Here is a 16,617-nt window from a genome sequence, read left to right on the forward strand (position 1 = left end):
GAAAAGAAAAAGAAAAAAAAATTCCTTCATTAGTATACAATTCCCACACCCCTTCCCCCCACCCCGAGTACACTTCTCTATACAACCTTAATTCTGGATTCCTGTGCTAACCATAATACTCAATCATATATCACCTCTAATCTGTTCCTTCCCTCATCTGTTTCAATATAATATACATAATTTTTTATTACAGAGATATTAATTTTGTGTATTTCTTGCAGCTTTTTGCAATATTGAGATAATACTGAATGTACAAACTTGTGCTCCGATTTTTCTCTCTCCTTAGTCTGACATTGTTGTTGTTGTGTACCATCAAGTCGGAACCAACAGTGGCTGATCCTCTGGCAGGTTTTCATAGGTAGTACTTGCACGGGAGGAGATTGCTCATCCTTTTCCTGATAGTATGGCATGACAAATTACAATTATATTTAGATAGTTTTCTTATTCTTTGGAGTCATGTTGTTTGACTCAGTTAACATCTGTAAATAAGTAAATGGACATAAGTAAATCAGAATTTCAACTAAGGAGTCAAGTGGTGCAAAGGTTCATGTGCTTCTCTGCTCACTGAAAGGTGGAGGTTCAAGTCCACCCCGAGATGCCTTGGAAGAGAGGCCTGGAGAGCAAATTCTGAACAAGCAGCCCCTGGAATGATAGAGCACAGTTGTCTGAATTACATGGGGTCACCAGGAGTCAGAGTAGGTTGATTTAGTCAGCTGGAAAGAAATTTCAAAGAGTTGAACAATCAGACTGAATACTGTATGATGATGCTCAAATATTTGCTTTGCCAATGAAACCATAAATGTGCACCCATGTGATATGAGGATAATAAGAACAGTAAAGAACAGCATTTTCTTCGTGTGCCTGTACCTCTATCAATTATTCAAGTGTTCGTTATGGCATTAATTAGATTGTCTGGCAGGAGGAAAGTCTCTCTTTTTAAAAAATTCTCCTAATTTCCTGATTTCATCAAGGGCAAAGTTTTGGTTGGATAAGAGGATGTCTTTACGTTGCCTCGGACGTTTGTTTCTCTTTCTTTTTACCAGAAAGTGAAGATAGGTCTCAGGCGCAGCCCTTTTAAAAAGCAATCGATTTCATCCTGGTTTTAACAAAGCATTTTTATTCACTGCTTTATTTTCATGATAATTTTTGATTTATGAAATCAATACTGGTATTCTTTATAAACCAGAGCACCGTGGTAGAGTAATTTCTAACTCATGGTAACCCTCCATTGGGTTTCTGAGATTGCAAATCTTTATGGAAATAAACTACTTCATCTTTCTCCCACAGAGCAGCTGGCTGACTTGAACCACTGACCTTTAGGTTAGCAGACCAACATGTAATTTGATACATCACCAGGGTTTCCTCCTTAGTTTTTTTTTAATTTTTTTTAAGATTCATATTTCATTTTAGACATATTGTTTGACTCTCTGCTATGAAAAATATGGAAATTAAAATTTTTAATCTTCCTCTCACCTCATTTCTCTCACTCTCATCTTTTTTAATTTTTTAAAAAGTTTTAATGAAAGCTTACAGAGACTTTGTATTTCCATTCATTCCTTGTTGCACACTTTCCTCCCTGCCCACCCCTCCCTCCTAGTTCGTTTTTCTCTTTGAAAAGTAAAAAAAAGAAAATTCTTTCATTGTTATACAATCTCTCCCATCCCGGCCCTAGTCCACTCCACTATGCAGCTTTCATTCTAGACTCTTGTCATGACAATAATACCTAATCATATATTCCTCCTAAACAGTTCTCTTCCTCATTTATTTCAATGCAGTATACATTATTTATCCCCTCTTAGTTCCCCCCACCCCAAATCTGATGTCAGTCCCGCTTTACAACAGTGGCACTATGCAATGTTTGTCCTTTTGTGACTGAGATATTTCACTCAGCATGATGTCCTCCAGGCGTACCCATTTTGTATACTATTTCATGAGTTCCTTGTTTTTCAAAGCAGCATAGTATTCCATTGTGTGAATATACCAGAGCTTCTCTAGCCATTTGTTTGTTGATTGACACTTGAGTTGTTTCCAACTCTTTGCTATTGTGAACAAAGCCACAATAAACATGGGTGTGCATTTATCTGCTTGGGTGGCAGTTCTAGTTTCTTGAGGGTATATTCACAGTAGAGGAATTGCTGGGTCAAATGGTATTTCTATTTCCAACTTTTTGAGAAAGCGCCATAATGCCTTCCTTAGTGATTGCACCATTTTAAATTCCTACCAATAGTGAATAAAGGTTCCAGTTTCTCTGCAACCTCTCCAGCATTTGTTGTTTCCTGTTCTATTAAATTTTGCTATTCTTACTGCTGTGAGACGATAACTCATAGTTGTTTTGATTTGCATCTCTCTTAGAGCTAGGGATTTTGAACATTTCTTCATGTGCTTGTTGGCCATCTGAATATCTTCTTTGGTGAAGTGTCTCTTCATATCCTGTGCTTCTTTTTCAATTGGGTTATTTACCTTTATCTTGTTGTGATGCTCGAGTATTTTATAAATTCTAGATATGAGTCCCTTATCTGACATGTCATTACCAAATATTTTTCCCAGTCTGTGGCTTCCCTTTTTACCCTGTTTGAGAAGTTTCTGGATGTGCATAGAGATTTCAATCTTAGAAGGTCCTTTTCATCTATTTTACCGTCTCCTGGTTGTGGATTTTTCAGGATGCTTGGAAGACTGTTCATGTTGTGGATTAGGGATTCTAGAGTTCTTCCAAGCTTTTCTCTAATGAAGTTTATAGTCCTTGGTTTTAGTCCTAGGTCCTTGATCCACTTTGAGTTGGTTTTAGTGTATGGGGTGAGGTGTGGATCTTGCTTGAGTTTTCTACAGATAGTTTTCCAACTTTGCCAACGCCATTTGTTAAAATGCCTGTTGTTTCCCCACTTAACTGATTTAATCTTCTTGTCAAAAATTAGTAAAAGGGCTGATTTCCAGGTTCTCAATTCTATTCCATTAATCTATGTGTCTGTCATTGTACCAGTACCCTCCTTGTTTTCTTTATGAGGCAATGATACAAAGTTGTCTTTTAAAAATATTGATTACATGTAAAAAATAAATTTAAAGAGAAATATCAATGACAAATGGAATAAAATAGTGTAATGTTTTAAAATGGGAAAATGTAAAGGTGATATAGGAATTCCTGAAACTGAGAAAATAAAGGTGTTGTGGAAAGGGCATTTGACTAAGAACTTCATGATCTGAATATTCTGTCCAGACTCTCTACCCCTCAACTCCTTGCCTTTAATGCCCCAAACTTAGCCAAGATTTTTCCCATCACAGACCATAATGAGAACAGACAACATGATTTCAAAGTCCTATTCGTTTTAAAAAGGAGCTCTGATGGCCTAGTGCATAAACAGTTGTGCTGCCATCAGTTGTGCTAACTGGTAGTTCAAATTTACCAGTTGGTCCATGAGAGAAAGATGAGCAGTTTCCTGCTGTGTGACTTACAACCTCTGAAAAGCTGTTGGAGGGTCAGCTATGAGATAGTTCCAACTCAATAACAATGAGTTTTGTACTCTACTAATTTCCATGTAGGGAGTGCTTGTGACTTAGAAATAAGGAATTGCCTTGCCAACCCAAAGGTGTGCTTGTTTGAATCCACCAGCCCCTGTGCAGCAGAAAGAGGGGCAGTCTCTTCCCTTGTGATTTGTTGCCTCTGAAAACCCACTGGAAGGTCAGTTATGGGTCAGTTCCAACTCTATGGTACTTAATAAAAACAACAACAACACAAATGGAAAGTGGCATGTAGATGTGGCATTGTCCAGGCTCTGTGTGAAAGCCTCTCTAATCATATGAAAAACCCAATTGGTACACACACTAGAGAATGTCCTAAGTTTCAGTTTGTCTTTTTCTCTCTTTCAGGGAACAGCAAGGGTTTCTTCAGCATCAATGCTCTACTAGGCATCATCACTGTAGCCCAGAAACTCGATCAGGCAAGTCATGCCCAACACACTCTGACAGTGAAGGCAGAAGATCAAGGCTCCCCACAGCGTCATGACCTGGCTACCGTGGTCATTCATGTCCACCCCTCAGACAGCAGTGCCCCCGTCTTTTCAAAAGCTGAGTACTTTGTAGAGATCCCTGAATTAATCCCTGTTGGCTCCCCAATCCTCCTGGTCTCAGCTACGAGCTCCTCTGAAGTTACCTATGAGTTGAGAGAGGGAAACAAGGATGGTGTCTTTTCCATGAACTCATATTCTGGCCTCATTTCCACCAAGAAGAGTTTGGACCATGAGAAAATATCATCTTACCAGCTAAAAATCCGAGGTAGCAATATGGCAGGTGCATCAACTGATGTTGTGGTGCTTGTTTACATAATTGATGAAAATGACAATGCACCCATGTTCTCAAAACCAACATTTGTGGGTCAAATTAGTGAAGCAGCTCCATTGCACAGTATGGTCATGGATGAGAACAATAGCCCCTTTGTGATTCATGCCACCGACGGTGACAAAGAAGCTAACTCTTTATTGGTCTATAAAATTTTGGAGCCAGAAGCCTTGAAGTTTTTCAAAATTGATCCCAGCATGGGCACACTGACCATTGTATCAGAAATGGATTACGAGAGCATACCTTCTTTCCAATTCAACGTCTATGTCCATGACCAAGGAACCCCCATCTTATATGCACCCAAGCCTGCCCTGGTCATCATCAGTGTCAGAGATGTGAATGATTCTCCTCCTAGGTTCTTAGACCCAATATATGAAGTAGCAGTTCTTCAGCCCACCCATCCAGGGATGGAGCTTCTTGTTGTGCGGGCCAATGATGATGATTCAGAAGTTAATTACAGCATCAAAAAGGGAAATGCTGATGAAGCTGTCACCATCCATCCCATCACTGGCCTCATATCTGTATTAAATCCTGCTTTCCTAGTACACTCTCGAGAGCTCACCATCAAGGCTTCTGATGGGCTCTATCAAGACACTGCATTAGTAAAAATGACATTGACCCAAGCCCTCAATACAAGCTTACAATTTGACCAGCATGTCTACAGGGCAGCAGTGAAGGAGAACTTAAAGATCAAGAAGGCCCTGGTGATTCTTGGCGTCCAGGGCAATCACTTAAATGATACCCTTTCCTACTTCCTTTTGAATAACACAGATAAGTTTTATATGATCAGATCATCAGGTGTGTTGCAGACAAGAGGTGTAGCATTTGACCGTGAGCGACAGGACCTTCATGAGGTGGCTGTGGAAGTGAGGGACAATCGCACCCCTCAGCGAGTGGCTCAGGCTCTGGTCAGGGTTTCTGTTGAGGATGTCAATGACAATCCCCCCGAGTTTCAGCATCTGCCCTACTACACGATCATTCAAGATGGCACAGAGCCAGGGGATGTCCTCTTTCAAGTAACTGCCACTGACCAAGACTTGGGGGTAAATGGGGCTGTCACATATGCATTTGCAGAAAATTATACCTATTTCAGAATTGACCCCTACCTTGGGGACATATCACTCAAGAAACCTTTTGATTATCAAGCTTTAAATAAATATCGCCTCAAAGTCATTGCTCAGGATAAAGGAACCCCATCTCTCCAGACTGAGGAAGAGGTCTTTGTCACTGTGAGAAATAAATCCAACCCTTTGTTTCAGAGTCCTTACTACAAAGTCAAAGTGCCTGAAAATATTACACTCTATACCCCAATCCTTCACACCCAGGCTCGGAGCCCAGAGGGACTGCGGCTCATTTATAACATTGTGGAGGAAGAGCCTTTGATGCTCTTTACCACTGACTTCAAGACTGGTGTCCTGACAGTGACAGGACCTTTGGACTATGAGTCCAAAACCAAACATGTATTCACAGTCAGAGCCACAGACACAGCTCTGGGATCATTTTCTGAAGCCACAGTGGAAGTCTTAGTAGAGGACATCAATGATAACCCCCCCACTTTCTCCCAATTAGTCTATACCACTTCAGTCTCTGAGGGCTTACCTGCCCAAACCCCTGTGATCCAACTGCTGGCTTCTGACCAGGATTCAGGAAAGAACCGTGATGTCTCCTATCAGATTGTGGAGGATGGGTCAGATGTGTCCAAGTTCTTCCAGATCAATGGGAGTACCGGGGAAATGTCCACAGTTCAAGAGCTGGATTATGAAGCTCAACAGCACTTTCATGTGAAGGTCAGGGCCATGGATCGGGGAGACCCTCCACTTACTGGTGAAACTCTCGTGGTTGTTAATGTGTCTGACATCAATGACAACCCCCCAGAGTTTCGGCAACCCCAATATGAGGCCAATGTCAGTGAACTAGCAACCTGTGGACACTTGGTCCTCAAAGTCCAAGCAATTGACCCTGACAGCAGGGATAATCCCAATTTGGAGTACCTGATTCTCTCTGGTAATCAGGACAGGCATTTCTCCATTGACCGTTCATCAGGAATCATTTCCATGTTGAATCTTTGTAAAAAGCACCTGGATTCTTCTTACAAATTACGGGTAGGTGCTTCTGATGGGGTCTTCCGAGCAGCTGTGCCTGTGTATATCAACACAACAAATGCAAACAAGTTCAGTCCGGAGTTCCAGCAGCACATTTATGAGGCAGAATTAGCAGAAAATGCAAGGGTGGGAACCAAGGTGATTGAGTTGCTAGCCATAGATAAAGACAGTGGTCCCTATGGCACAGTAGATTATACCATCATCAACAAGCTGGCAGGTGAAAAGTTCTCCATAAACCCCAGTGGCCAGATCACCACTCTGCAGAAACTGGATCGGGAAAACTCAACAGAAAGAGTCATTGCTATTAAGGTTATGGCCCGGGACGGAGGAGGAAGGGTGGCCTTCTGCACTGTGAAGATCATCCTCACAGATGAAAATGACAACGCTCCACAGTTCAAAGCATCTGAGTACACAGTGTCCATTCAGTCCAATGTCAGCAGGGACTCTCCGGTCATCCAGGTGCTGGCCTATGATGCAGATGAAGGTCGGAATGCAGATGTCACCTATTCAGTGGACTCAATGGAGGATGTGGCTGAGGAAGTCATTGAAGTCAACCCCACCACTGGTGTTATCAAGGTGAAAGAAAGTCTGGTGGGATTGGAAAATCGAGCCTTTGACTTCAAAATTAAAGCCCAAGATGGAGGCCCTCCTCACTGGGACTCTCTAGTGCCAGTACAGTTGCAGGTAGTTTCCAATGAAGCACCCCTGCCCAAATTTTCCGAACCCCTGTACACTTTCTCTGCACCTGAAGACCTCCCAGAGGGGTCTGATATTGGGCTTGTTAAGGCAGTGGCAGCTCAAGATCCAGTTATCTACAGTCTAGTACAAGGCACCACGCCAGAGAGCAACAAGGATGGTGTCTTCTCCTTGGACCAAAACACAGGAGTCCTAAAGGTGAAGAAGGCCATGGACTATGAGTCCACCAAGTGGTACCAGATTGATGTCATGGCGCATTGCTCCCATGAGGACACTGACTTGATCTCTTTGGTATCCATTAATATCCAAGTGAAGGACGTCAATGACAACAGGCCCATTTTTGAAGCTGATCCATACAAGGCCTTTCTTACTGAGAATATGCCAGTAGGGACCACAGTCATTCAGGTGACTGCGAATGACCAGGACACTGGGAGTGATGGCCAAGTGAGCTACAGACTGGCAGTAGACTCTGGTAGCAATGCCCATGAGCTCTTTGCCATCGACAGCGAGAGTGGCTGGATCACCACTCTCCAGGAACTTGACAGTGAGACTCGCCAGACGTACCACTTCTATGTGGTAGCCTATGACCATGGCCGAACCCTCCAGCTGTCGTCTCAGGCCCTGATTGAAGTTGCCATCACAGATGAGAATGACAATGCGCCTCGCTTTGCTGCTGAAGACTACAGAGGCTTTGTGGTTGAGAACAGTGAGCCTGGTGAACTTGTGGCTACTCTGAAGACTCTAGATGATGACATCTCTGAGCAGAATAGACAAGTCACCTGCTATATCACAGGTAAGGATACTTGTCTTAGATGGTAAGGACTGGAGCGCACTGAAAAACGTATATTAAAGGGTTGCTAATGTGTGGAATTTAAAGGTGTAGTGTGTAATGTATAGGGCTGCTTACCTGAAGGTCAGTGGTTCAAATCTACCAATGACTTCATTGGAAAAAGCTTGAGAATCTCTTCCTGGAAAAATTTATAACCTTAAGAACCTGATGGAGAGTAACTATGAGTTGGAACCTACTTGACGTCAGCAGATTTGAGTCATGATTCTGTCACTTACTGACATTGTATAACCTTAGACAAGTCCCTTAACCTTGTAGTACCTCACTTGCTGGTCTATAGACTTGACATTTCTATTTCATTCATCTCTCAAGGACATTGATAAAATCAGATTGGAGAAATCATTGACAGGTCCCTTTAATTTGAGGAGTCTGTTATTTTAAGTAGTAAATAAAGGCAGCTCTGGTTGTCTAGTGGTTAGGGAGTTGTGCTGCCAACCCATAGTCAAATGGTTCATATCTACTAGCTGCTCTGGGAAGGGAGTCTCTACCCAGGAGATGTATGCCCTTTCAAAACCCAGTGAAGGATTTTCAGAAATAGTTCTGACTCAACAGCAGTGAGTCTGCTGTTATGTTGTAAAAGGGCCTTAATGTTCTAAGTCGAGATGGCCTAGGAGGCTCGTACTATAATTAAGGCCAGTTAACTTTCAGGAGTTGGAGGAGAGACCAGCAGTTGTATAATCTATAGAAACTGAGAGATGACTAGCTTGGCAGAATAGTGTCCTGCTTAGTTCAAATTGTAGAAATAGAAAATCCTTCTTAGTCAGGCAGTCTAATTCTCTAGTTTCTCTGGTGGGGAAGCCAAAAACAGTGGAAACTCTCAACCAGGGTCACATCTGAGCTTGCATAAGAGCTGGAATTAAAACCATGCTTCAATTTTAGCCATACAGGTTGCTTTTCTTTGTGTCTCCAATTAAAAAGACAAGTTGTTTGTTGTTGTTATGTGCCATCGGGTTGAGTTGCCTACTACCCATGCGACCCTATGTACATCCGCTCTGAACCTTGCCCTGTCCTGAGCCAGTCTCACTAATTCTGACATACCAACCCTCACTGCCCCAGTTACTGTATCAATTCTTCTCACCCAGCGTCTTCCTTTCCTGCTCTGTCCCTCTACTCTTCTGAGCATGATGTCCTTATCCAGGGACTGATCACTCCTGGCCATGTGCCTAGAATATGTGATACAGAGCTTCAAAATCCTAGTATCTAAGGAGAAACTTGATTTCACCCTCTCCAAGACAGACTGATTTGTTCTCCTGGCAGTCCAGGATATGTTCAAGACTCTTGTCCAGCACGACAATGCAAAGGTATCAATTCTTCTGTTATCCTTAGTCATTGTCCAGCTCTCTGATGCTTAGCAAGTAATTGTTAAAACCAAGGACTGTATCAGGTGCAGCTCAGTCTCTAAACTGGCATTGTTGCTTTTCAATACTCTAGAGAAGTCCCTGGCAGCCTTCAAATTACCCTGTTGAAGGACTTGACCGGACAATGAATGGCCGTGAGAGCATTCTTCACTTCTCAGTGTCCTTTCCCACCTCACACGAGTGAATGCCATTCCATTTTCACACGCATGGCTCCATCTACCTCCATAGTTGCTGGTGGAGAGTTAAGGAGCCTGAAGACCTAGGAGTACTAGGCACTTAAAGACAGACAGGATGAGAGTCATGTCCCTCACAGATAAGAATAGCAATGCTCCCCAAAATGCTTCTGAAGACCACACAGGATCCGTGGTTGAGAATAATGACTGAGGAAGACAGAATTTTCTCATTTTATACTAACAGATATTCCAATACCAGAAGGTCTTAAAAACTTAAATAGTAATAGTCTATCATAACAGGAGTCCATAAATTTCTTGGAATAATTATATTCTGGAGCTTTGGAATCTTAGAAAAGATGACTTAGAAACAAACCTAGTGTTTCTCTTAATCTTCCTCTAGTCTGTGTCCTTGGTTGTAAAATAAAATGTCAGAGAAAATAAAGCTGCCATTTTCTGCCCACCTTTTACCCCAAAGAAGTCCAGTTCTTTGTATTGGAAATTTCTTGTATTGACTTGAAATGTGTTTCTGTTTAACTTCTCAAGTGCCTTCTAGACCACTGAAAGGCAGAAACGTATCCGTAGCCCCATCATTTGAAATGTGCTTCTCTCAAAGAAAATTTCATTTTAACAGGAGACTTTTGAAGTCCTTAGTAACTTCACAACACCAAAGAACTGCTGGTGTTGAATTTGGGAAATCTAGAAGTCCACAGTGTGCGTGATTAAGTGCTAGGCTGCTAATTTAGGCAGTGGTTTAAACGCTGCTGGCTTATGTAAGGGTTTAAACTCACCAGTGTTTAAACCTCCAGGAGAAACACATGACAGTCTGCTTCCCTACATTACAACCTTGAAGACTCTGTGCTCAGTTCTACTCTGTCCTGTTGGGACAGAATTGACTTGATGACAACTCCTCAAGTTTTAGCACTGTTATTTGTTTTTTAAAGAAGGTCACTCAGAATCCCTGGGTGGTGTAAACGGATAAGTGCTTGGCTAATCAAAATGTTGAATGCATTCAGAGAGGCCTGCCCAACGTCTGAAAACTCACAATTAACGGAACAGCAAGTAGTGTTTTGGTAGCAGGTGATTATGAAACATTGGTGGTTCAGTGGGAGACTTCTTGCCCTCTATGAAAGAAACCTGGGTTCAGTTCCTGGTCAGGGCACATCATTCACAGCAACTGCCTCTCAAGAGTAGGTTGTATGCTGCTGTGATGGTGAACAGATATCCAGGGAATTTCTTGACTAAGTAAGACTGGGAAGAAAGACTTGATAATAGAACTTAAAATCAATCAATAAAAACTTTATGCATCACAATAGTTTTATTTATAACCCGTTTTGGAGATTGTGAAGGACTGGGTAAGGTTTAGCAACAGAAGGACATTGAGAAAAAAAATAATGCCTTTTCCAGTAATCATAAACAAGGGTCCTTAGGCAGCTACCTATAATACCTGGTTTGTTCTTATTTTTGGCTTCTGAGAGCTCTGTGCTACTTTTTCAGAGGGAGATCCCCTGGGCCAGTTTGGCATCAGCCAAGTTAAAGATGAGTGGAGAATTTTCTCAAGGAAGACCCTGGATCGTGAGCTCGTTGCCAAGTACTTGCTCAGTGTTACAGCCTCTGATGGCAAGTTCCAGGCTTCTGTCCCTGTGGAGATCTTTGTCCTGGACATCAATGATAACAGCCCCCAGTGCTCACAGGTGAGAGCCTGCTATGAGGTGGGATGGAAACAGAGATAAGGAAGCCGAAGAGAAGAGTTAGAAGGGGAGTGACATAGGTCCACTCCTGAGGTTGACCATCATTGATCAAACTTGTCTTTACTGCCCAGCTTGTCTCAGACTAGTGCCTAAGAACAGGTCATTCTAGACAACTCCTTGATCCCCACAGGGAAGTCACTCCAGACCATTTGTTCATATCTTCCCTACAAGGGTCCAGTTCTCTGCAAAACATATTAAGAAGTAATTTCTACGTTCTTCAAACATACACTGGCATGTCAAATGGGCATCCACCTCTGCTGTTCATCTTGTTGGCTTGACTGACTATTTTTAAATGCACCCAGAAAGCCATGCCCCCAGGATTTCCCTATGTCGGCCCCATATATACATATATCCCCAAATCTGTGTGAGAAATGCAGAGCAATACAGATGTGCTCCTCGGGTTATAAACATACAGATACCTTTTTAGTGCAGGTTATCTTCTTAAAGGCTTGCACAATTCAAAGCTAAATTTCTCATGGGAACAAATATTGAGGGTGTATGATTTATGGTCTTAAAGGACATGTTTGAAATGGTTTTTAATGTATGAAATAATCTGCCACTTGGGATTTACAGATAATGGCAAGGAATTAATGTTATAATTTAACATCACAATTAGCACATGTCAAATTTGCATAAAATTTAACCATCAGTATATGTACATAAATGCACATATAAACATGCACAAAAGATCATCTGCAACTCTACATACACACATAAATACCAGTTACACATTAACATCAATCTATACTCATTTATAACATGTACTTAACCATCTAGTAATTACGCATATTTGAATGAGACATACCTTCGTGCACAACATCCTTCCACAGCATTTACACATATTACACACTTGTGTACACATACACAGAACCCTTGTGATAAAGTGCATCATGTGTCAATCTGCTAACTAAAAGGCTGGTGATTTGAATCCACCAGCCACTCTGTGGGAGAAAGGTAAGACAGTCTACTCCCATTAAGATTTACAGCCTCAGAAACTTTGCATCTTCTTGACTCTCAGTGAATCTCTCATCATCTCCAGCTCCTCTATACCAGTAAAGTCAGTGAAGATGTGTCTCCGGGACACTCCATTCTGAAAGTTTCAGCCACAGACTTGGACATTGACACAAACGCTCAGATCACATATTCCCTCCATGGCCCTGGGTCTGAGGAGTTCAAGCTGGACCTCCACACAGGTAGGCTTTCTGAGCTGTACGATGGAGACAAGAACTCGTCTACAAATAAGAAGCACCCAGCATGTAGGCAGGCTCTTTGGAGAAGAAGCAGGGGCTCACTTACCTATCCATGCACTCAGAAAACGTATACTGAGGTCCCACTCTAAGTCAAGCTTTGAACTAGATGCTGGAGACATAGTCAACAGATAATGAGACAAGACTGGGTCTTTCTAATCCAGTCTAAAGGTAGACACTTGGGCAACTGATTTCAGATGTACTAAGAAATGCAGAATTGCTAAGAACACAATTGACAGACAAACTTGACTTAGTCTTAGAGCAGGATAGGTGAAACTTCTCTGAGAAAATGCTAGGTTTTTTGGTGTGTAATTTGAGAGCATATAGGTGTTATCGAGAGGCAAAGAAATAGCAAGGGAAGATATTCAAGAAGAACGGGGAATTTATACAAGAACCTTGTGTCAGAAACAATGTAGTACCTCAGAGGAGCCTGGTGCAGAGGGTGAGAGGTGGGGGCCAATGAAAAGGGCTTTGGGGCCTGCAGGACCTGGAGGGCTCAGGTAGATAAGTGCCATGTAAGGACAGGATCCTTGCTTCCAAGATGGTTTTATTCCCAACTCCAGGGATCTTCATAGACTTTATGAGGTCTGTGAGAGGTGAAGGCCCAACCCAGACCTGGCACATGATGTAGAGTTGGATGCTATTATTGTCTTTATTAGATAGGGGACAAAACCCTCAGGAGGCAGAATACCCTGCAGAGACCAAGAATTTCTGGGAGCAGGTGTGCTGGGAGAGGTTAGTGAAGAAGACAAGATTATTGTGACCTGCCCTTTGGGAAGGGCAACCCCAGAAGGAGCGAGGTTCCTATGCTGCTGCAGTAGGGTGGGGAGGGGTTGTGGAACATAAAAGGCCTAGGTCAAAGGGGGGCAGCTACCAACACTTGGCTTGGATCCAGTAGCTCATGGCTGCGTTGGAAAGTCCTGCATAGGGAGGTAGCTAGTGAGAGAGCGTCCCTGGAATGCTGTCTGGGTAGACAACAGGCAGCATTGTCTTTTCCAACTTCAGTAAGGGTGTGCTGAGCACCTCCAGGCAGGCGGCCTGTCCTCTCTCTGCTGTTGTTTGTTCAGCTGTAAGATAGATTGGCAAGGACTTTACAACAAAACAAAACAAAGCAAAAAAACTGGGTGGTTTTCATGAATATAGAAATAATGCATGTTCGTCATATGAAAATACAGAAGACATGCTTAAATGAATACTTTAAAATTTTGCAGAAACTACAAAATCCCCACGATACTTCTCTACTCATCACCAAAGATGAGTGCTGTTGGTTTATATATGCTACCAGATTAGTTTTCCATGAATCTTTAACATCTCCAATATAACCATCTCACAAAAATGGAATGGACGCTTATGACTTGCTTTTCACCCCCTCTAAACTTAGCATGTTTTAAATTGTTTTAAAATTTTTATTCATTGTTGCACATTTTCTTCCTCCCCACCCTCTTCCCTGGCCCACCCCACAAATCATCCTTTGCTCCAGATTGTTGTCCCACTTAACAATATCTTGAAGATATTAACAAGATAGTAGTTCAAACTCAATCATAATTTCCTTCTGGTTTATTGTATGGCTTAGAGCTCTGATAGCCTAGTGGTATGGGAGAAAGATGGACAGTCTTCTGTGTGATTTATAGCTTTTGAAAATCTGCTGGGGGAGCAGCTATGAGTCAATTCCGACTCAACAGTACATAAGAACAACAGTAAACCAAATTATATGTAACTAGTCTCTTTTTTAGGTTAATCTTAATATTCTGCTATTATGAAAATACTGTAATGAATATCCTTATACTCTATAGGATAAAGTCTAGAAATGGGCTACAGGGCTACACATTTCATTTTAGATATTGCCTTTTCAATTTTTTTGTGTGTGTGTATTTGCAGTTTGTTGATGAAAATTAAAGTGATTATGGTTGTGGAATATGTTTGTTAGATTTAGGGCTATGAGGGGAAGTGGGAAAGCACAGACTGAGCCGCCATCCTGACTAAATATACAAGACCAGCCCTTTTCCTCTTTAACAAAACCCTGTGTGTCTGTGTAGATATCTAGAGGCACATGCTGAAGTATGCCACCAAAAAAGCCTCACCTACTCTCTTTGCTACGTCCAGGGGAGCTGACCACACGTACAGCTTTAGACCGAGAGAGGAAAGATGTATACAACCTTGTTGCCAAGGCAACAGATGGAGGTGGCAGGTCATGCCACGCAGATGTGACCATCCATGTGGAGGATGTGAATGACAACGCCCCACGGTTCTTCCCCAACCACTGCTCTGTGGCTGTCTTCGACAACACCACGGTTAAGACCCCTGTGGCTGTGGTATTTGCCCGGGATCCTGACCAAGGTAAGTTTGAGAAGGGATTGGAGGCTACTTCTCCTAGAATGCTCTCAGCTCCTGAGGTAATCTTGGGTGAGAGTTCTGTCCACTTTGTGCTTCTGTGGCACAAAGAACTGTGCTTTCTTTCTGGATGTATGAATGCTTAAAGGCAGAAAATGTTTGTCCTCAGACTAAAGAGGTAAAAGTGCAATGGAGCAAGAGTTTAGCAATGCTGCAAGCTAGGTACAGTACACATCATTATTATTGTTTCTTTTGAGTGAAGACCTAGAAGCATGTTAATTCTGTCATTTAACCTCAAAGGCATTTGGCATTTAATATTTAATCAGAATCATACCAACCACAATTATTTCAAGGAAGTTTTCCATTAGTAAGAACTTTTTACACAAACTTAATTTTTACTTTAAAAGTTAAAACTACTAAATTTTTTGCACTTTCTATGTATTTTTTGAACGATATATTTTTAGAACTGTTAGATACTTTGAATATTCTACATATCATAACACTTGATTGTGCTCATGAGAAACCTATACTTGGACCAGAAGATAGTCCTCAGAACGGAGCGGAGAAACACTACATGGTTCAAAATTGGGAAAGGAGTGCATCAGGGATGCTTCCTGTCTCCATACTTTTTCAATCTATATGCCGAACAGATCATTTGAGAAGCTGGACTCTGTGAAGAGGAGTGCGGCATCAGAATTGGAGGAAGACTTATCCACAGCTTGTGTTGTGCAGATGATACAACTTTGCTTGCTGAAACTGAGGAGAACCTGAAGCATTTGCTGAAGGACTTTTGATCAAGGACTGTAAAATATGGATGAAAGCGTAACATCAAGAAGACAAAGATTCTCTCCAATGGACCAACTGGTAGCAGCATGATAAATGGAGAAGAGATTGAGATTGTTAACAGTTTCAGCTTGCTTGGCTCCATAATCAACACTCTTGGCACCAGCAGTCAGGAAATCAAGAGACAAATTAGAGAAGTCTGCTGTGAGAGACCTTTTCAGAATGCTGAGCAGCAATGATGTCAGTTTAGAGGCTAAGGTAAACCTGATCCAGGCTATGGTCTTCACAATTACTTAATACGGATCATAGAACTGGACAGTGACAAAGGATGACAGAATAAGAAATTATGCTTTTGAATTGTGATGCTGAAGAGTCTTGAACATAACATGGGCTGCCAGGTGAAATCAAGTTTCTCCTTGGAGGCAAGGATTTTTAAGCTCCATCTCACATACTATGGACATGTGGCCAGAAAATCCTTGGAGAAGGACATCATGCTCAGAAATATGGAGGGACAGTGCAGGAGAGGAAGACACCAGATGAGGCAGATCGACATGGGGCAGTGGGATTAGGTGGGTTAAAGTCAGTGAGACTGACTCAGGACAGGGCAGAGTTCAAGGCTGTTGTACATGGTGTCTCTATGAGTTACAGGTGACTTGATGGCACATAAACACAACATCTACAGAAACCACATTGCAATTGAGTTGGAACAAATTCATAGTTGAGCCTTCAGTGGGTTTCTAGGCTTTAAAATCTCATGGGAGGAGCCTGCCCATCTTTCTCCACTGGAGCCACCAGTGAATTCAAACTTCAAGAGAAGTATGGACTTTGGGTTTGCAGCACAATTCACCATGGACAACACCAGCGCTCCTTAGTGAACTTGAATAACTTCCAGTATTTTCCATCTCAATGTTGTTGTTGTTATGTGTTGTTGAATCACTTGAAACTCACAGTGACCCTATGTACAACAACTCTGAACTCTGCTCTATCTTGAGCCAATTTCATT

The 16,617-nt window shown here is 42.0% G+C and overlaps 1 protein-coding gene across 1 annotated transcript in view; it reads left to right on the forward strand.

Moving 5' to 3' along the window:
• FAT2 (FAT atypical cadherin 2) overlaps window positions 1–16,617 on the forward strand; it is a 104,160-nt gene that overhangs the window by 35,046 nt on the left and 52,497 nt on the right. Inside the window, exons 9-12 of the mRNA XM_006893740.1 lie at window positions 3,862–7,920; window positions 11,000–11,196; window positions 12,293–12,446; window positions 14,604–14,837. Coding sequence (XP_006893802.1) covers window positions 3,862–7,920; window positions 11,000–11,196; window positions 12,293–12,446; window positions 14,604–14,837 — 4,644 coding nt within the window. The remainder of the gene's footprint in view (window positions 1–3,861; window positions 7,921–10,999; window positions 11,197–12,292; window positions 12,447–14,603; window positions 14,838–16,617) is intronic.

This window comes from Elephantulus edwardii, unplaced genomic scaffold (genome assembly GCF_000299155.1).
Source record: "Elephantulus edwardii isolate Elephantulus edwardi_28Jun2011 unplaced genomic scaffold, EleEdw1.0 scaffold00130, whole genome shotgun sequence".
NCBI classification, from domain to species: domain Eukaryota; kingdom Metazoa; phylum Chordata; class Mammalia; order Macroscelidea; family Macroscelididae; genus Elephantulus; species Elephantulus edwardii.